This window comes from Nilaparvata lugens, chromosome 1 (genome assembly GCF_014356525.2).
Source record: "Nilaparvata lugens isolate BPH chromosome 1, ASM1435652v1, whole genome shotgun sequence".
Taxonomy (NCBI): Eukaryota; Metazoa; Arthropoda; class Insecta; order Hemiptera; family Delphacidae; genus Nilaparvata; species Nilaparvata lugens.
This window is the reverse complement of record NC_052504.1, coordinates 52550466-52572061: the sequence shown is the minus strand read 5'-3', so window position 1 is coordinate 52572061 and position 21596 is coordinate 52550466. Positions and strand designations below refer to the sequence as shown.

At 32.9% G+C, this 21596-nt stretch overlaps 1 protein-coding gene across 9 annotated transcripts in view; it reads left to right on the top strand.

Moving 5' to 3' along the window:
• LOC111055797 (fatty-acid amide hydrolase 2-A) overlaps nucleotides 1-21596 on the top strand; it is a 52672-nt gene that overhangs the window by 22671 nt on the left and 8405 nt on the right. For 3 of the 9 annotated variants that reach the window (XM_022343087.2, XM_022343085.2, XM_022343086.2), the window contains exons 2-3: nucleotides 12837-13016; nucleotides 20798-21017. In XM_022343087.2, the coding sequence (XP_022198779.1) occupies nucleotides 12837-13016; nucleotides 20798-21017 (400 nt within the window). Of the gene's footprint in view, nucleotides 1-3488; nucleotides 3729-6695; nucleotides 6792-8869; nucleotides 9023-12002; nucleotides 12222-12836; nucleotides 13017-20797; nucleotides 21018-21596 lie in introns of those variants that run through there. The other 6 variants (XM_022343091.2, XM_039436257.1, XM_022343084.2 and 3 more) reach the window with 6 other exon arrangements.

Genomic DNA, 21596 nt, shown 5'->3' with positions numbered 1-21596 from the left:
TTATCTGTATCTCTTGCACAAAAAAAGAGTTATAATGGAATGAAATTTGAAAGCATTTAGAAAAAACGTTTTTGGGGCTTTTGAAGGTTACTAAAAACATATGCGTTTTAGAGGAAAATTTTTTAGAACAAAATTGTAGAGGAAGAAATTATTATTATTAGACGAGAATCCAAATACATGCTGTAATAATAATTGATTCATTAGCATTTGAAAAATTGCAATATCTCAGTAATTTCCATCTGTAGAGGAAGATTTTAAAAATATTTGCGTCTAAAAGAACGGTTGAATATTGAATTTATCATGAACGGTTATTAATACAAGCGATATTGCAAATCCCTGAAAATTTTGGCGGCCATCTTGTTTCCGAGGTGTTTGCCTGTGATTTCGACTTATCATCATCACGATCCTTATTATGCTAGACCTAACGAAGAGATTGAGACAACATCAATTCCACTGCTGTTATCCAAAAATGACTATACAGCAGTAGAGTGGATCAAATTTAAAATAAAATAAAATATTATTTTACAGGAATTACAAAATTACTATACAAAAGCATGTATCTCCTCTACCGATAGTAATAAGCTACCGATGTCATTGCACACTAGAGCCACCAGCTACCAGCCACCAGAAAATCATCTCCAGTTCAGTGTCAATACAAATCAAGTTCAGTACAGTTGTCTACTGTTGAAGTCGTCGTAATGAATATTGAAAAATTTGATACAGAAAGGTTCATTCTTGAAGTTGAAAGCAGACCAGCTATGTGGGATATGTCTTCAAAATTATATGCAGACCGGGATGTGAAGAAAAATTCTTGTAGGGAGCTGGTAAATCTTTTCATTGAAAAATATAACCTCACAGAAAATGAACAAAATAAATCTGTTAAGTTATACAACCACTTTTCTTGAGCATTATTTATTTTATTATTCAACATCTGCCAATAGTCCTGTTTCTTCCACGTCCATTCTTCAACTGATAATGAGTTGACTAGTGAAATGGAGTGATGAGTCAAGTGGTGGCTGCGTGGTGGTGGTGGCTGTAGTGTGCAAAATGCTATCAAATTTTTGATGGTGGCGCTTGCAAGGAAGCTTCCGTGGAAGCGCTTCCATGGTGGCCCAGTGTGCAAAGGGCCTTATACATGTTTTCGGGTATTCTCTGTTCAGCCATCTTTCTAGGTACCCAATCCATTGTAGCCTCTGTGATTTTATATGTCGCACAACGTCCCTACCATGGAGAATATAATCTATTTCTCGGTTTGTCCTCTGCCTCTATTCACCTCCTCCATTAATACCTCCATAGATTCTTCTAACAACCTTTCTTTCAAATATCTTGAGCTTGAATGCATCCGAGTTTGTGATACTCCAGGCTTCCGCACATATGTTACTACAGGTCTTATCAATTTCCTGTAAAATTCAATTTGGTCACTCTGGAGGTTATGAGCATGATACTTGCGTAATAGGCACGATTCCTAGCTATGAATCTTTGTTTTATTTCATCGCTGATATTATTGGAGCTATTCACATCTACACCCAGCGATAAGAAAAATTGCTTATACATTTTTTAATGTCCACCCATCTACTGCATTCAGCTTGCGTCTATTTAAATTTTGTGTCATTTTCATGAATTTTGTTTTCCCTTCGTTGACTTCAAGGCCCATCATTCTTCCCTCTCTTGACATCTAAAGGAACATTCCATTTAGCTCTCTCTCTCTCTCTCTCTCATTTCTAGCTTCTAGCACTATATCATCGGCGTAAGCGCACATTTGCCTTGACTTGTATAATATAATGCTACCGGTATCCATAACATTCTCTAACACTTTGCAGCGCTATATTAGAGTAGCTGAGAGAGCATCTCCTTGTTTCACACCCTGCCTAAGCTCAAATTCCTCTCCTGCCTTGCCATCTACCATTACTTTGGCCCTTGCACTATTCATTTCATTTATTCATAGACAATAGATACAATGCAGGTAAAAACAACAGGCATTCGCCCAAAACTGCTTCAAACCTTAATTTGGAATACACAGTCTAGAGGTTATGTAAATGATAACTTAATTCACACACTATTTTGAGTCCAAAAATGTATGTACTACAATAGTTTCAAATTTATCAGATTAATTAGTTTCAAAATACAAATCCAAACAAAAATCTTCCTTCACAATCACAAAAATATTGAAAATTTCACTAAGTAAAAATTCTAACACAAGACAGCTTTTCAAAATTACAAAATTCAGGATGACTTTGACAAGTCTGATTATTTTCTGATGTTTTGCACATTATTTTTGCATTTTTGCTGTTCTTTTTTTGGATGATTCAGCCGGGTCCAGGGAGCAGAGCAAACTTGCTAGACGGATAGAGCAAGCGAAGCGAGTCTGCCGGCTAGGGGAGAATAAGTTCGAGAATTAGGCCTATCATTGTTTTTTCTGACATTAAATAAATTTTTCCACTTCCCCAGTTGTACGTATGTTCTGGCGTTGTATATTTACGTTGTGGCTTTGCGCTTTTTATTATCATTGACGATTTTCTCAAAAACAAAAATACTAGAGTTGTTCAGAGTGATATCACTACTTTTATTATTTTTGTTGAATAAAGTACGAAATAATAAAGAAAGTGATAGCCTATTTCACCTCATTCATGAACTTACAACTAGAGAGGATAGAACGTGATAAAGATGTATACAATGAATGAAATGAATTTCATACAATGTATAAAATGAATGTATTGCATTCTATACTATCTGCTTACAACGCAATCATCTTCTTCTTCTCAGGGATTGGGCATTGTCAAAATTATTGAATTACTCCATTGATTGGTGATAATGGAATTGATTCATTCATTCATTCCACCAACAATCAAATTATATTTGATGACAATCAAATATATTATATTTGCTTGGTTATTATATTTGCTTGACAAAGAGGAAAGTATGTTTTAGGAATTGGCAGTGGAACAGTATTATTCAGTGAAATTTATCCGAAAACAATAAAAACCAATATTGATGATGCATAGATAAAATTCTGTAGCAATTAGTAGACTACAACACAAGTAGTAGTCAAGGTGAACACCGAGAGAGAGAGAGAGAGAGAGAGAGAGAGAGAGAGAGAGAGAGAGAAGAGAGAGAGAGAGAGAGAGAGAGAGAGAGAGAGAGAGAGATAAAGATATAGATAGAGAGAGAGTGAGAGAGAGAGACTGAGTGAGTGAGGGAGAGAGAGATAGAGTGATAGAGAGATAGAGAGAGACAGTAAAAGAACGTGAGAAAAAATTGGTTTGTTGCAAAAAAGGTGTTTCGAATAATATGCAAGCTAATTACTAATGAACAGGCAATTGAAACATAACACTATCTCTTCACGAGCTGTTCATGTTCACTTGGTCAATTATTGTACGTCTTCACGATTACTATTACACAAACAATCTCATTAATGATCTTCCGGATTTCGTCTAAAATTAAGAACAGATTTTATCAGCAGTACACAAATGTTTTGTCGGTGTTATTCAGTCCGCAGTCGGTCTGTGGATAACATCATTGGTGGATACTTACTACCTACCTAAGAGATTCGACTAATACTTTGGTGGAAGTTTAGCTTGTTGTTTATACAAATTTTTCGTGTCGCTACTTATTACGCTAACCGTGCTAAAAATTAATAAAATTAGTGAAGTTTTTTCCAAAATGGTGAAAGCCGCTTACTAAGCGGTCCAGTGATTTTTGGCTAACATATTTATCCAGTAGTTGGACAGGTATGTGAAGGAATATCACTTTATATTGCTGTGTGATGGTGTTGGTAAAAATAAGTTATAGTCTATAGCCCAAACGTTCCATTCAAGTGACAAATCAAAATTCATCCTATCCTGTGACAATGTGACAAGTGATTTAAACTAGGCTTCAATGAATTTTGATTTTTGTAGCCTAATATTTTTCATGACATTGACATTTCGTTGCCTAACATTTTTCGTCACGCTTTTCTTATTGTTATTATGACACGGAATAAGGATAGATTTTTACTCCGTGATTTGATGTATGACTTGATTGGCTTGATTCGTCTTTCGTCATATATTTCTAAAAGCTCATTTTCATCATGTACTCTGTGATCTTTGGATCATTATTACAGGGCAACCAGGCTCTCCCTCACGCTCATCGAACCCTCATTCCATTTGGAAAACTCAGTTTTTGTCCCCACTATAAATAATTGGTAACCTCACGAAAAAAAGGTTGTCAGTCGTCAAAATACTGCTTGAAAAATACTGTTAAAAAATACTGTTTTAAACACCGCTGACACTACCTATTTTGGGACCCCCCTCTTAAATTCATTTCTTGAGCTTTACCCCCACCCCCTAGAGTTACAAGGACACAGTCTGCGTCTCAACCTACCTCTGTGGGAACTGTTTTAATCTTCATAATACTTGAGAGAATAGAAAATATACTTGGAAAATACTTTGAGAAATTTATGGATGAAAATCTTCTCTTGAAAGTAGGCCTAATAGTACAGGAATAAGATTAAAAGTGTGAAAAATTTCCAGTTTAGAATTTCGCCAATAACCAGCACCTGTTGGGTTGCTAATTCGGAATTCTCCCTGTGGACAGCAGTAGATGTTTGGGAATACTTTCCAGTCCGCCTTATTCGCTCGCTCTCTCTCTCACTCTTTCTCTCTCGCTGATTGATAGACGTATTGTAATTCCAAGCTCTGTCAGTCAATAGGTGACAGAATTTATTGGGGTATGTGTTCAAATTCAAATTAGGAGTGGAAGGTAGGCCTATGTCGATTTACTATCCATTCGAATTTATTGGAAGTGATCAATATAATAATAGCCTATTTGAAAATGGAGTGAATAATTATTTTCTTCATGTATTGTATCAATAAGTACTTCACGTATTTAATTTATTACATACTACTTTGAATAATATTATTCAAAAAACTTTTATTTCCTGGGAAAATAAAATTCAGTTCACTCACCAAATTTTGTTAGTTTTATACTTACTTATTTGCTCTTCCACTCAAGAATCAAGAAGACGCCATTGAAGCATTATCAGAGAATGAATACCGTAAATAAAAGTTTCGTATCAACTTACTCTCTAAGAGATAGAAATTTAAACTTCATTGAGGAGCAAGCACTATCATATAATTTAAGGATCATTGAAGAAAAATAATCATTGTTTGATTGAAACCTTTCAAAGTGTAATAATCTTGAATTTAAACACCAGATTAGCTAATCACCTTAATTTAGAGCTGTTCTTCATCCAGACAGAATTTTTAGCATCTTTAGCTCTATACTTTATAAATTAGCAGAGAGTGTTGCATGAGAATCGTAATAATTCCTTCCTAGGAAATAATATCATTCTGGATCGGCTTCAGAGAAGGCGCAATGGTGAAGAGTCCGCATCTCAAAATTGCCTAGGGGCCCATAAATCGTGAATCCGCCGTTTCAGATGACGCCTAAAGAACTCTGTATATATTATTATTTTCTAAAGATTGTATTCTCATAACTGAATCAACATTTGATGAGGAGACTATAAATCTACAAATTGTATAAATATTATACAAGAAAAATACTTTTCTCATACTATTCTCAATAGCATTATTGTCAATAGAAGTGATCATGTAGTAATGAAAAAACCATATGTTACACGAAAAAAGATGAAATATATTTCAAGAAAGAAGATAATTGAGATAATCAATATAATGCTCTAGTAAAATATGCTTTTCTTATTATTTTGCGATAAATTATCATATAAAATAGTGTGGTTCGAATAAATGCATGATGATAATATTTCATCTAATTGGATCCACTTGAATGAAATAATTGAAATATGCAGCCTTTCTAAAAAGTTTAGCCTTCTAGCATTCAATCAAGCAATCATTTTTTATCAAGTAATATAGTGACTTCGACTTCAGAGTTTCAACATTATTCATGGATACTAATTATATCAATGCTTTCAATCAAACAATGCTGACATTTTGTAGTGAGTTTTACCATAGTAAATTGAGAAAAAGCAGCACTGATAACTACGACTTGGAAAGGACGAGAAGCTTTGCTTTGTTAAAGTTTTATTTCGAATAAAAACGAAATACCATAGTAAAATTTAAACAAACTAAACCACATTGAACTTCTAATGGACAATCAAATATGTGCAAGGACATTTTCTATAGTAGGCTATCTAAGTAGGTACTGTGAATTATTGATATTAAAATATAAATAGAGATTCAATTATAGTAGCCTACTGTCCACGACTGTCAGCATTGGCTGAATGGGAAGCCTAGTCATTTATATGAAACACTGCACGCTTAAATTAATTATAAAGTGAATCTCATAACATTTGAACTAGATTTAATTTATCTTTCAACCTGGTTTCTATATAGAATGATGTAGGCATCATTCGTTGAAAATTACCTTATTTGTACATAGACTGATACAATGATAGAACTGATGAACAATCTTTCCTTCAAATTCAACAACTCAGTGATCAATTTCCAAAATGTAAAAAATATATACAGTTCAACGCTTCAAACATTTGACGAATTCGGTTCTGCGTATTGGAAGAGCTCATTGATCAAATGTTATAATTATTATTATTGTTATTTACTCTCTGCCCTTGTAATATAGTAGGTAAGACTTGTGTCATTACTGTCGCAATTCATGCATGTTCAGATGTTATCTTTGAAATTAATTGAGATAAAAAGTTTTGATGACCAGTTCGCTGATAGACTGGCTCCGGAAGAGTAATGAAATTATCGTCTCTCCGTGTATATTATCCGTGGCCTTGCCGGTTGGGAGAGAGAGCTAGGAAATACTTAAAAATACCGGTTAGTAGTTTTTTTATCGCGGTAGATGAAATGTTTGAAGTCCAGTTTTAATATTATTCCAAGACAATAATTTTTAATCATCGTCTACTGATAACTAAATGCTCATCTTCATGCATTTTCCGCGACTGTTCGTACTATTCAATAAATAGTATTGATCAAAAATTAGTTTATAGGTACCGTAAGTAGAAATTGAGAGATTTCGGAATATTATTTTTAAAATAATTATTATCTACTAAAACATTTCTTCTTAAGCGATTGCAATGAAGCTTTTAAACCCAAAATTGTTCTTTATTTTAAAATCTGATAAATTCATAAACTCTGCCACTTTTTTATAAAATTTGAATTTTTTCAATTTTCTAAGATTCATCATCTTTTAATATTGTACAATACGTGTTACAAATAATTTATTTTACAATCGCAAGTGTTATACAATACTTTTTGTGTTAGAAGTTCGAATAGGTTGAATATATTGAGTTGCAATCATCAATATTCACTAGCTTACCCGGCGAACTACATACCGCCAAAAAGTCAATGTATCTCATGTAACACTTGACTTAATTTGGTTAATCATGAAATTTATCTGACAATTCTCAGATATTTTAATACTGACTTTCTGTGTGCTTAGTCACTGCATTTATTATTCCAAAAACATATTCTTCTCAATCAATTGGTAGTAATATCTATCAGTAAAGTGTTGAATAAAAAAAGGTCAAATCTGTGTTTCAAAGATGAATTTAATGTTTTCATAGTTGTTGATTGTCAATAGATAGACCAGGAAATATGCGATGTACGATGAATTACACAGAATTCTATATTCTTTCCATCTTCTATTTTAGGATGAATATAGCTAAGCTAAATTCGAAAGAAAATCTAATTTAGTCTGTCATTCTTCAGTAATTGATGAATGCAATATGAAAAACTCTATTTCATGAGATGAATAATTTTTTTCCAACATTTTCCAGTTTCTCAATGATAGGGGAGTGATAATTATTATTTTGTATAGGTCTTCTAAGGAACGATTATCTACAGGTGGTACCAATCAACTACACTAACTTTAACTCCAAACTACCGTTTTAATACCAGTACATAATTTATCACAGGGTGACGTGTTTATTATACAGCTGATAACTTTAGATGCTAAATCATAGGTAGCCGCTCGGCCGAAGATTTCGAAAACATAGGTTTGTGAAATGAATTAATAAATAATTATTATTAGCCCCCCCCCATATTGGAATTTCTGGTCAGAAACCATCCCCAATATTCACACAACATATTCCCAAAGTTTCATGCCGTTATGTCAAGTAGTTTTCGAGTCTATAGGGAACAAACAAACTAACACACACACAGACATTCATTTTCATATATATATAGATAGAAAAAAACATTATTTATTATTCAAACATCAGGCTCCATTATATTGTTATTAATTTGTTATTGACATTCTACTTTGGATATGCCTGAGCCTTGTTGTAGTAAGTAGTAATAGGCTAAATCATTATTGTAGGTTGAATTTAAGCAACTGGTATTCTGCTCAAAGATTGCAATCAGTTTGCAGTAATGTACCTGGAACACATATTGTATTCAAGGTTCATTGATTTCTAGTATATGGAAACAAAATAATTAATTGCTTTTTCAATATCTAATACTATTTGTACCACATCGAAAAAAATATTCCTCCAATTCATACCGTGTACTTCTTACGAAAAAATTCACCATTTTTATAACCAATTGCTTTAAAAATGTCAAATGTTTTTTATACAAATCGTTTTTGATAGAATTGATATAAAAACTCATTTTTTAAACTATTTGTATGGAGAAAAATCTCCTCATCTCTTGTTTTTCTATATTCTTCTTTGCAGGAAATAAACGATTTTTTAAAAATTAATTGGTGATTATTTTTTTAATCAAATGCAAATGCAAATGACTTCAAACGATTTTTTCTGATTTGTTGATAGTAAATAATAATGCAGTGGACCAATAATAAAAAAGTTGAGTATCAGAATGGAGTCCGACCCATAGCGCATTCATAAGGTTACTCACATCTGAATTTATCTGTTTCATTTCATCTATAAACTTTGACCCTAACACTATTATCATAAACATCCAACTTTGTATAGACCTGAGCTCGGAATACGTCGGTCATTTCTACTTGAGATCAGCAAATCACCATCATGTCTGCGTCCACTCACAACGGATTGCTGACAGCTGTCATTGATTATTTATTGTTGATTGTGAGTAACCCACCTGTGATCATTTATTACACTGAAGCCTCATTTTCCACATAGTTTTCAAGCAAATTAATTTTTTTTTTCAATGCCCAAAGTAAATAATAACAATTATGACTAACGAATATTTGATGGTTCAATGAACTTTACAAGACCAGAAGATGAGTAATCAGCAGCTATAGTTCAATTTAATCCATTTTTTTAACCTGAACAAATTCTGTGAATTATTAGTAAAATCTTATTTTGGAGTGAAATACCTTCTAAATTTTTCAGCCACAGTCAAAGTTCATTTAAAGTTCTTTATCTTACAATTTTAGCATTCAAATCTTTAGTTCACAATGCAGCCGCTCTCCTAATTTTAAAACCCCCAAGAGATATGGATTTTCAACTACTTTTGACAATTGGAAAAATAATTTAAATTATTTCTGAGAAACGTTCTCGCTTCCATCACCCACTTATATTTTGAAACAAAAACGTTTCTTGCAAGTCGAAAATGTCATGGTTTTTACTCGAATGTCTCCTTATTGACGAACATGATTTAAAATATTCAAAAGAAAAACATATTTTCGCAATGTGTTCAATTCTATCACAAATTGAATATTCCTTTACATAATACTTCAAATCTGAACCTTTCTCAGTACTACTGGAATGATATTCTACAAACAAATACGGTATATCCTTGATAGGTTACAATGTGGTTACTGTATATTTAAAATTTGAAAAAGTTACAATATTTAAACAACTCAACAACGTTGTAATTTCCCTCAGATAGAAGTTCAAGTCTCAACTTTATTTGATACAGACTATACCGTACATATTTTGTAACGGTAGGACCTAACAGCATTTAAAAATAAATTAATGAATTGATTTATCATTTCACATGCATTTTTCTCAAAGGTGTAAGTTGATTACCGCGAATAGCAATAATGAATGGCAGTAATTTGAAAATTGGAAGATTTATAATCCAAGCTTTATCATCTCTTTGCTATTATTATACTATCATTTCTATCTATAAGCTTTAGGTATACCTAACACCTATAAGGAAGGTGTTTTAAATCAATTTCGTGCTATATTTTATGCAGACAGATAAAATAATAGTGTCCCGAAAATAACAAGAAAAGCACTTAACACAAAATAGCATAGCTACTCTCAAAAATGGAATAAATCAACTTTTTCAGCAAGAATAATATTAGTTCTGGTTATTAAGCCGTCCCCATGTGAGACTGGAAATTGAATTGAACCATTTTTGGAATTTATATACGATATTATAGCCTACTGTAGCCTATTCTGAATATTCTCTCAATTAAATCTTCTACAGAAACATGCATGATATTGATAAGGCCTAATCACGAATAATGTCCTTGGTAAATAATTTTGGAGTGGAGCCTGCTCTCACATGAGATCCTGGTAATTATTAGAAATCTATATTAAAAGCCTTTCACACACCACTGCAAATCGCATGGCGGCAACGATCTCGATCATTGATTGGCCGTTTCCACAATTTCCGATTTCTCGCCGACACGACACAACACGACAGGACAAAATGCTGCTCTCCTATTGGCTGATGAAGTTGACGTATCAACAATCAGCCAACCGGAGAGCTTTACCTGTCCTGTAGAGCCGTGTCGAGTTGCAAAAAGTAAGTGACTGTTAAAATGGCAAATCACGGATTAATATTTCTTCCTCTCCCGTCGCCTTCATGCGAATCACAGTGGTGTGCACAAAGGCTTGAATGCTGACTCCAATATAAGGTCCATTCATCTAATTTCAATTTGATGGTAATTTTAATTTTAATTCATGAAACGTTATTCAAACAACAAGTATCTTCTCAATTATAAATAATGCAAATATTGTTAAAAATAGAAAAAATGAAATAATGAAATATAATGTTTAATGTTTATCCATTACATGACAACAATATTATGTCGAATACTTAGGGCAGAAGAGTATGGTAGGTACCTAAGCGTCTCTTGATACGTAAAAGATGTACCGGGTATGTATTGTTTAGAATATAGTCAATATATTATTTTAATGATAATGTGAAATTTGATGTTGGTATGAGAATAAGGAACTAGAAAAGTTTTTCAAAGAATGAAATTTATATAGTTATATTTATATTTGATTAACATTGGTTTTGCTATCCTTGTCTAACAAAGCAGATAGTGGCGCTATCTTTTTCTATCATCGCTCGTTGACGGATCGTTTTTTAACAATGTAGAAATATAATTACCTGAAATATTATAACTAAATATTCGATAAATCTATAATACAATATATAATTATTAATGTTTAATCATCGAAAAATATATTTACTTGACAAAAAAAAATATACAGCAATTGATTATTTTGAAGAATAAACAGTACCTACATCAGATATACTGGCATTAGCAAGGCAGAGAATCGGCAAGGCTGTTCTCCTATCTTTTTCCACTGCCATTACAATGTGGACCAAACTATAGAGATTGCAGCTGTAAGAAACAACTCTAATCTACAAAACGAAAGAAACAAAATACCGTATAAAAAATACTTATACATGAGAATACAAAACACATTTTAATATAATAGTATATAAGAAAACTAGTATAACATTTTATAGGTAGGATATAAGAAAAACAGCCATTGTGGTTTACAGTACTTCTTGAAATATGTAACGAGAAAGAATTATTCATGATCAATTGTGGGTTGAATAAAAAAAACTTTTTGTGAGACTATCCTTCATTATAGATCCTAGTAGATTATCGTATTACTAGATCCATTGCTTTTCATATAGTAGGCCTATCGATATCTCTTTCACCAATCATCTCATCAAATCATTCAGATTTGAGAAAAATTAAATATTATGAGCATTTTATTGATAATTATTTTCTTATCTCAAGCAATAAGGCGGAAATAATACGACCAAAATCAATCTTTAATGGAAAACTATTTGTGAAGGTTATTATCAGTCATGCCACATTATTTCTATATGAAATACGTCATTGTATTATTTCATTGATAATAAAAATGTCCTATATGTAGTTGAATAATCATTGATCGTTTGTATTGCTATTTTATCGTCTCTTCATTGAAACGTTCTAGAGTTTAATAGTGAATGCCCAAGTGTATTTTGTGAGTTATCATGTAACAATAATATTGGATTAGATACACCGATAGTGTGTGATAAGAGTATCGATGTGATTAAACTGGGGTAGAAACAGTGTTTATTGTAACTAAGAATAATTAAATATAAGAATATAATAGTAACTAAGTGTATTATTGATACTGAACTGCATTGAATTTCCTGTGTAACAAAAACTTTGTACGGTATTATTTAATTGGTAGAATCGATTAGAACTATTATTATGTGATACTGTATAAAGGACAAATATTCCATGCATTTTAAAAAAAGAAGAATTTTGAATTTTTTTCTGATAAATAATATTGGAATTATATGGATATCAACCTGTCACTGATGACTGTCAATGCTTTCAATGCTTTCAATTGGTTTATCAACATTAATAATATTGTAGTACTCACAAACTCTAGACTGGAACAGTGGATTATTCTTGAATCTAAATAAATCTTTATTGATGCTTATCCTATACGATATTGAAATTATTGATTTTATGTGCAATTTGGATTGTGATGAATTATGGAAACTTTAACTGTTACTTCTTATGGAAGACAATTTATATGAATTATCTATTCATATTTATATTATGTTGTATCGATGAAGACTTGTAATTATATTGATTTTATATTATTCAATTTTCGTTGAAATTTTTGTACATTTCTACCGTGAATCTTTTTCAATGTAAATAATATTTTTCTCTTTTTTCAGATGATTTCACCGTTCGTGAAGTACCTATTATTCATAGGATTGAAGTTCCTCAAATTCACAATAATTTGGCCGATAACAGCAGTTGTTAGTATAGGCCCGACCAAGAAGTGTCCACCTATCAGGAATCAGATACTGATGTTGAGTGGGTCATCATTAGCTCATAAAATTAGGACGAAGCAGGTAAGAAGCTATACGACACATTATAAACTATGTACTTCAAGTTCTGTGTACGTAATGATGTAGAATCTTATTACTATTGGATTATGTATATTACATAGGTATATTATAATCACTTTTCGTAATTTTGTAGGCTATTATTTTTTTCTCAATGTTGTAAAAAGAACATGGGAGGACAAAACATTTCCTTTATTGCTAAATTAATTCAAATGTTTAAGTTGCCTGTCATGAGTCTTTTAATTCTTTCATATTCATCATCCTTATTTTCCCATTGAAATTTTGATGATCAACAATGTCATTAACGGTGAGGCTATTTGCATGTTGAAGCCCATTTGCACAGTATAAATTCAACAGTATAGTTTGTTGTTGGCTATCCATCTTGTTTTCACTAATATTATTACTATTGTATTTTTATAAAACTTTGAAGTGAAAAAAAAACACCCTCGTAACCATAAACACTTCAGTTTCTGTTTGGCTTGAGAATGTGCAACACCAGAACGAAATGGTCGTCGCCACACCAAAGAATGTGAGTGTTTTTTTCACTTTAAAGTTGGGCCTAGGCCTACATAAAAATACAAAAGTATAGTTTGAGTGAAATCTGAAAACTCAGTGGTTTAAACTACTGATATTTAGTTTAAATACTGGTATTACCAGTATTCTCAGTCAGTTAAAAATCTGTCTCAATGTGAAATACTAGGAAATTATGTCATTTTTTAACAGTATTTCAATTGCTGGTGAAGTTAAAATAAGTTCAAGGGAGAAATAGTATATTTTAAAATAATGAATTAATCAAGAACTTTCGTTTCGGTGAAAAATGTGATTCCTTGAAATTGTTGCGAAAAAGATAGAACAATTTTCTCTTCTCAAAATGTATCTCAACTCTTACAGCAGATTCAGAAAAATCTTTAAAGTGTGAGAAGGGTACAGCACTGATAATTTATCAGCTCTCAAAGAGGAATGTTTGAATATGTATAGTCTTTACAAGTACACGGGTCTGGCTTACCATTGTGAATTGTATAAGATATTGAGATCCAGGTACAAATACATGGTATTTCATGCTAAGCGTGAGTATTATTGTAATAAAGTATTGCATACTAAAAATAAATCACATGCTATTTGGTCAGTTATAAAAGAGAATTTGAATGTTAACGATAGAACATCGGTACCACAGGTAACTGATCTCACTAGTGATAAATTTAATAAATGCTTCCTTGATAATGTAGAGTCAACAAAACAAAATATCCAACAATCAAGACATGATATGCCATATTATTTGAATAAATTTGTTTATGCTAGACAGAATAATATCAACTCTGTTTTCTCAGTTGGCCATTTCAGTGTTGAAGAGGTCTATAACGCCATTTTTTCTCTCAGTAATAGTATGAGTTTGGATGTGTATTGTTTGAATTCTGCTCTTTTAAAACTTGCTGCACCTTATATAGTGGAGGTATTGTCATATTTATTCAATCAATGTGTGAAAGAGGGTGTAATTCCTGTGTGCTTGAAATTGTCAAAAGTTATTCCACTGTATAAGAGAGGTACTAAATCTGATTGTAGTAACTATCGACCAGTGTCAATCATACCAATTATTGCTAAGGTTTTTGAAATATTGCTGAATACTCGATTAGTTAAATATTTTGAGGGTGAACAGCTTTTTTCAGATAAACAATATGGTTTCAGATCCAAAAGAGGAACCAATACTGCAATTCGTAATTTTGTGAAAGCTTGTGTGGATGCTTTAGATAGTAGAGGAAAGGTCATGGGGAGCTGGTATGATATGAGTAGAGCATTTGACACAATATCCCATGATATATTGTTATATAAATTGAAATACTATGGCTTTGATCGGTTTGCATTACAACTATTTAAAGAATATTTGTCAGGGAGGTACCAATCGGTTTATTTTAACGGGTCCTTTTCAGCATATCTGCCTCTCAAATCAGGGGTACCTCAGGGATCCATATTAGGACCCACATTGTTTATAATATATGTTAATGACTTACCATTAGCGATAGGAGACGATAGAGTGAATGCATACATGTATGCTGATGACTTGGCAATTCAGGTAAATAATAAATGTTTAAATTCAGTTGAACGTTTTATAAATGATGCAAATACTGTTATAAAAGACTGGACAGCAGCCAACTCACTTAGTCTGAACAGCAACAAAACCCAAACGATGAATTTTTCCTTGGCTAATTATTCAGAAAATGGGAGGTGAAGTTTTTGGGTGTGACGTTAGAGTCAAACATGAAATGGGGCATACACATTGAAAATATAAGTAAAAAAGTTGCTGGGGGTGTATTTCTCATCAGGAAATTTAGACCTTTTGTCAATGTTGATGTATTGCTGTCAATTACTATGCACACATTCAAAGTCATTTGTCATATGGCATAGTGGTTTGGGGACACTCGTCTGAAATGAAAAAGCTCATGATTTTACAAAAAAGAGCTGTGAGAGCTATTTCTAATGTCCACTGTAGAACTCATTGTAAACCTTTGATCAGAGAGCTAAGAATACTAACGGTTCCATCTCTTTTTATTCTTGAGTGTCTGTTGTATGTAAAAAGTTACATGCATGAAATGCGGACAAATAATTACATTCACAATTATGGAACACGCCAGAAGACATTGTTGCATAGAAGTCAATGTAACTTACAACTAACTCTGAACAGTTTTTATGAATTTGGTAAGAGAATTTATAACTTGTTGCCAACGGAAGTCAGAGAATTAAATATGAGCAGTTTTAAAAAATGCGTGAAAGATATGTTGTGTGATGTGATGATATTGAATCATCATATGACTAGTGTTTTTCTTCTTATGCTTCTGTTATCAGATGTTGAACTATTTATTCTAATTTTGAATCTGTTATGAATTCATTACTGATCAATAAAGCCTAGAATGCAGAGGTTTTTCATTACAATTTATTGATCAGTAATCTAAAAATCATCAAATCAATTCATCTTATCAAATACGAGTCAATCAATTTCTATTCTCTATTTCACAATTTCTATTCAACAACAAATGTATAATCTTCAAATCTTTTCTGGAAACGAAAACTGAAAATTCGCGTTACGATGGACAAATTTTTGAAACCAGACAAGTTTGATGGTGATCCGAATTCTCCAACAGCTCTACAAGAATGGAACTTCTGGCTAAAGACTTTTGAGAATTTCATCGCATCTTTTGACGAAGAAGACATCGATGATGAAAGTAAGTTGCGGTTGCTTACCAACTTTCTATCTCATTCTGTTTATCAAACAATTGCCGACAAAAATTCATATACTTCGGCTATTGACGCACTAAAATCTGCATATGTAAAACCAATAAATGAAATATTCGCTAGACATAAATTGGCAACTAGAAAACAGTCTTCAGATGAGACAATTGACCAATATAACCAAGCTTTACAACAACTGAGTAAGAATTGTGGGTTTGCAGATGTTGATTCTGAAACTCATAGGAAAACATACATTCGTGATTCATTTATCCGGGGCCTCAGCTCTCATCAGATAAGACTGAGACTTTTGGAGTTTGACAAGCTAACTCTTGATGAAGCTATTGAAAAAGCACGTGCCTTGGAATCTGCCAGAAATCAATCAGCTTCTTACTCTTCTGAAATAACTCTTAATGCCACTTCAAATAATTCTTCAGAAAATTCATGTAAAGAAACAAATTTGTCAGCTGTAAAAACTGGAAGCTCAAGTTTTCAAAAATGTTATTTTTGTGGTCGTCAGCGACATAAAACACGTCAGCAGTGCCTGCACTAAATAATGACTCATGCGAAAAATGCCAGAAAATAGGTCATTGGAAAAATGTCTGCAAATCTACTAAAACTTCTTCATCTTCGGCGCTTATTGCAGCCTCTACTGTTCTTGAAAATGCTACAGTACAAGCTCAGGTAAACAACATTCCTACTTCTGCTTTGATAGATACAGGAAGCTCTGAGACATTTATTTCACACTGTTTTGCTAAAAAATGTGGACTTGAAATGTACCCTACAACTGGTACAGTGTCCATGGCTTCAACATCACTAAGAAAGAACATTTCCTTTTATTGTGTAGCTCATTTAGAATTTTCAGGTCAACATTACCCCAAAACAAAATTCAGTGTATTGCCTGATTTGTGTGCTAATGTTATTGTAGGACATGACTTACTTAATCAACACTCTGAACTTAGAGTTTCATTTGGAGGAACTAAACCCCCATTGACTATCAATTATCTGGCTCCAGCAAAGATAGAACCTCCACCACTTTTTGAGTTTTTAACTAAAGACATTAAACCTATAATTACTAAATCCCGAAAGCATTCTCTTGAAGACACTAGTTTCATGGAGAAAGAAATTGAGAAACTGCTAGCTGATGGAATTATTGAAGAAAGCAGGTCTCCCTGGAGAGCTCAAGCATTTGTAGTGAAGAACGAAAATCACAAAAAGCGAATGGTAATAGACTATTCTCAAACTATTAACCGATACACACATCTTGACGCATATCCCCTCCCTAGTCTTGAAGATATTGTTTCTAAGGTCTCAAAAAACTCTGTATTCACCACTATTGACTTGAAAAGCGCTTACCACCAGGTACCCCTACGAGAAAAAGATCGACCTTTCACTGCATTTGAGGCATGTGGCCGTTTGTATCAATTTCGAAGGCTTGCTTTTGGTCTGACAGATGGTGTACCCACTTTTCAGCGAGTCATTGATAATGTTATTAATAATGAAAAACTTGAAAAAACGTATGCATACCTGGATGATGTGACAATATGTGGTAAGAATGAGAAGGAACATGATTTGAATCTCAAAAAATTTTTAGATGCAGTACAAAAATATAATTTTACAATCAATACAGAAAAAAGCAAATATTCACTTACTTCAATAAGCTTGCTTGGCTATAAAATTGAAAATGGGACAATTTCTCCTGACCCTGAACGTCTGAAACCATTGCTCAATCTTCCACCCCCAGATAATAGAAAGGCTCTTGAGCGAACAATTGGAATGTTTGCACACTATTCCAAATGGATATCCAACTATTCAGATAAAGCTAAACGGCTTCTTACAGCAAAGACCTTTCCTTTGACTTTTGAAGCTATAGCTGACTTCAATCAACTCAAAACTGAGATTTCTAAGGCAGTAGTTAGTACAATTGACGACTTTGAACCTTTTGTGGTTGAAACAGATGCATCTGATTTTTCAATTTCAGCTGAACCTTTTTACTGTGGACGTCCAGTAGCATTCTTTTCTCAGAAGCTGAATGATAGTGAGCGTAAACATTCATCCATTGAAAAAGAGGCTTTTGCTATTGTGTGTGCTCTTAAAAAGTGGAGACATTTCTTACTTGGAAGATTCTTCAAAATTATCACTGACCAGCGCTCTGTATCATTCATGTTTGATATGACTCATCAAAATAAAATAAAAAATGAAAAAATACAACGATGGCGATTGGAGATGTCATGCTACAATTACGAAATAATTTACAGACCAGGAAAGGACAACCAAGTAGCAGATGCACTTTCCAGAGTGTGTAATGCAACTCAAACCGATAAATTACACTCCCTACACTGTGACTTGTGTCACCCTGGAGTGACCAGAATGATTCATTGGGTAAGAACTCATAATTTACCCTATTCAGTTGAGGATGTCAGAAAAATGACTTCTTCATGTCAAACATGTAATGCCATAAAACCTCAATTTTTCAAGAAATTGAAATCTACTCTCATAAAGGCGACACATCCATTTGAAAGATTAAGCATGGACTTCAAGGGTCCTCTTCCATCAAAAACTAAAAACAAATATTTGTTGACAATAATTGATGAGTACTCTAGGTTTCCATTTGCATACCCTTGTCCGAATATGAATTCATCAACTGTAATTCAGTGCCTTGTGAACTTGTTTACCACATTTGGTTTACCTTCTTATGTACATACTGACAATGGAACCTCTTTCAAATCCAGAGAGCTGCAGGAATTCCTTCATAATCGAGGAGTAGCCACTTCCATGTCATCACCTTATAACGCACCAGGAAATGGCCAAATCGAACGAGAAAATGGTACAATTTGGCGCACAGTGTCTCTTACATTGAAGCATAGAAATTTGGATGTATCTGATTGGGAATCTGTGCTCCCAGATTCTCTACATTCTATTCGATCCCTATTGTGCACGGCTACTAATGAGACGCCACATGATAGGATGTTCCGACACTATAGACAATCATCTAATGGTATAGCACTTCCAACCTGGCTTGCCCCTTCAAACAAAGTCCTAATGAAAGAACCTATACGAAGAAGTAAATTCGATCCATTGGTCGAGGAGGTGGATATTCTTCAAATCAACCCACAATATGCCAAGGTACGGCTTAGTGATGGAAGAGAGACAACTGTATCATTGAAAATCCTTGCCCCTCGAGGAGAAGAGAGCATTCAAGAAGATAACGATAAAAATCAAGATGATACAAATGCAGGATCAAGCCTTAGTGATCACGCAGAGCCTGAGAACAATTAAGAAAATTATCATGAAAATCAAGATGAAACAAATACAGGATTCCCCCTCAGTGATGAAGAAGAACCTCCTGATGGCACCCTGCGAAGATCTTATAGAGAGCGCAAAATGCCTTCTTATTTGAAAGACTATTCATTGAATTCCTAAAGACGGGAAGAATGTGATGATATTGAATCATCATATGACTAGTGTTTTTCTTCTTATGCTTCTGTTATCAGATGTTGAACTATTTATTCTAATTTTGAATCTGTTATGAATTCATTACTGATCAATAAAGCCTAGAATGCAGAGGTTTTTCATTACATGTGAGCTTTGTGTCTATAGTGTTAATGACTTTGTAGAATGTTTGACACTTGATAACACATCTTTAGACATATAGAATATTATTGTTGTTGTCCTGTTTTTATATTGTTGATTTGTTATTACTATTATTATTGTTAGTGTTACAAAACGTTACCATACTTATTCATGGATTGATGAATGAAGAATGTTATGAATTGTAAATGTACCTGACCTTGTTATACAATTTGTTTTGTAATGACAATAAACAATTTTGATTTGATTTGATTTGAACATTTCCGTAGTTTGCTCAAGCAAATACGAATGGAACATTATAAAACAATATAAAAAATGTATGGGCTACCGTTATCAATGTGTCCGAGAAAAATAATGTTTCAATTGTATTGGAATGTAGCAAATAAAAACAGAAAATTAAATTACTTATTGGGCAGGACTGCTAAATCCAACTCATCTCATTTTTTGATCGCATATTCAAAAATGAATATCGCATGGTATTCATATGAAAAATCCGAAGGTGTCCTGTCTTGAATGTGTTCGACGGTATCGTGAATAGTCACCGTAACACCTCTATCACTTTGAATGATTGTTTATCAAAGATTGACAATGGTGTAATAACCGAAACCGGTCTTTCTAAGTATCAATAAATCTGTGGTTTTTGACAATTTCTTAGTCTTTTTCATTCAATATGAATAATTACCACAATATCAACTTCTTAACTACACAAAAACCTCTATCATTCTATGTGTTACATAATTTATAACATAGCCTACTTCATTTATCAAATTAATTTCATTATAGTTCTTATGAATAAATCATATCACGCTCCTGTTCTCAAAGTTATGTTTATTATGGCAAGTTATGTTATGTGTTTCTCAAATATAGCTTGAAATTTTTAATATGTACTATTTTGTGAATCAATTGTGGAAAATAAAAATTTTCTTCTCAATTTGCATAACTAGTGGCAATTGCTGAATTTTTTTATCACTCTCCAGCTTTCCTGCGTGGAAGTTGTGACAGCCTACATCACCAGAATACGAGAAGTGAATCAATCCCTGAATGCAGTCGTTGAAGATAGATTCCAGGAGGCACTGAAAGAGGCTCAGGCTGTGGACAGTCTCATTGCATCCAACACAAAGGCGGAGGATGTCATTGCAACGGAGACACCCTTCCTTGGAGTTCCTGCCACAGTGAAAGAGAGTATAAGTGTACAAGGTAACAGATTTAATTAAAATGAGGAAATTGTTGATAGGAAACATTATTTCAAGTTGCTAACGGCTTCCAATAGTTTAGTCAAGAAGATACCTCTTCTGCTGCTACTATATACAGTATTAGGGGATAATGGTTTCTGCTCATCTGTCCACTTTATATTATTTCTTTCCGATAATTGTCAATAAAAAAGATTGAAATGAATGAGTAACGGATAATTGAAATGATTGAAAAGCGATAACCAATGTTTTATGATTAATCCAACTAGCATATTATTTAAATGACAGTACATCTTAATGAAAATGGAAATTCTTCATTAACATGACTTTATGATAAAGCACTTCATGGAATACAATTAATAAGGATGAATGAATGGAGAAGATATTGCCATTTTCACAAATAAATCTTTCCTGGAATGAACAATATTTGTCTTTTCTGTCCATTTATTCTGAGAATATATCATTTTATGTTGTATATAAACAATAATGAACGTGGTGATATGAGGGCTTCATGAGATATGGGCAATCTATCGAGAACACTCAAAATTCTTCATCACATTGAATTATTGATATAAGAACTTTTTGT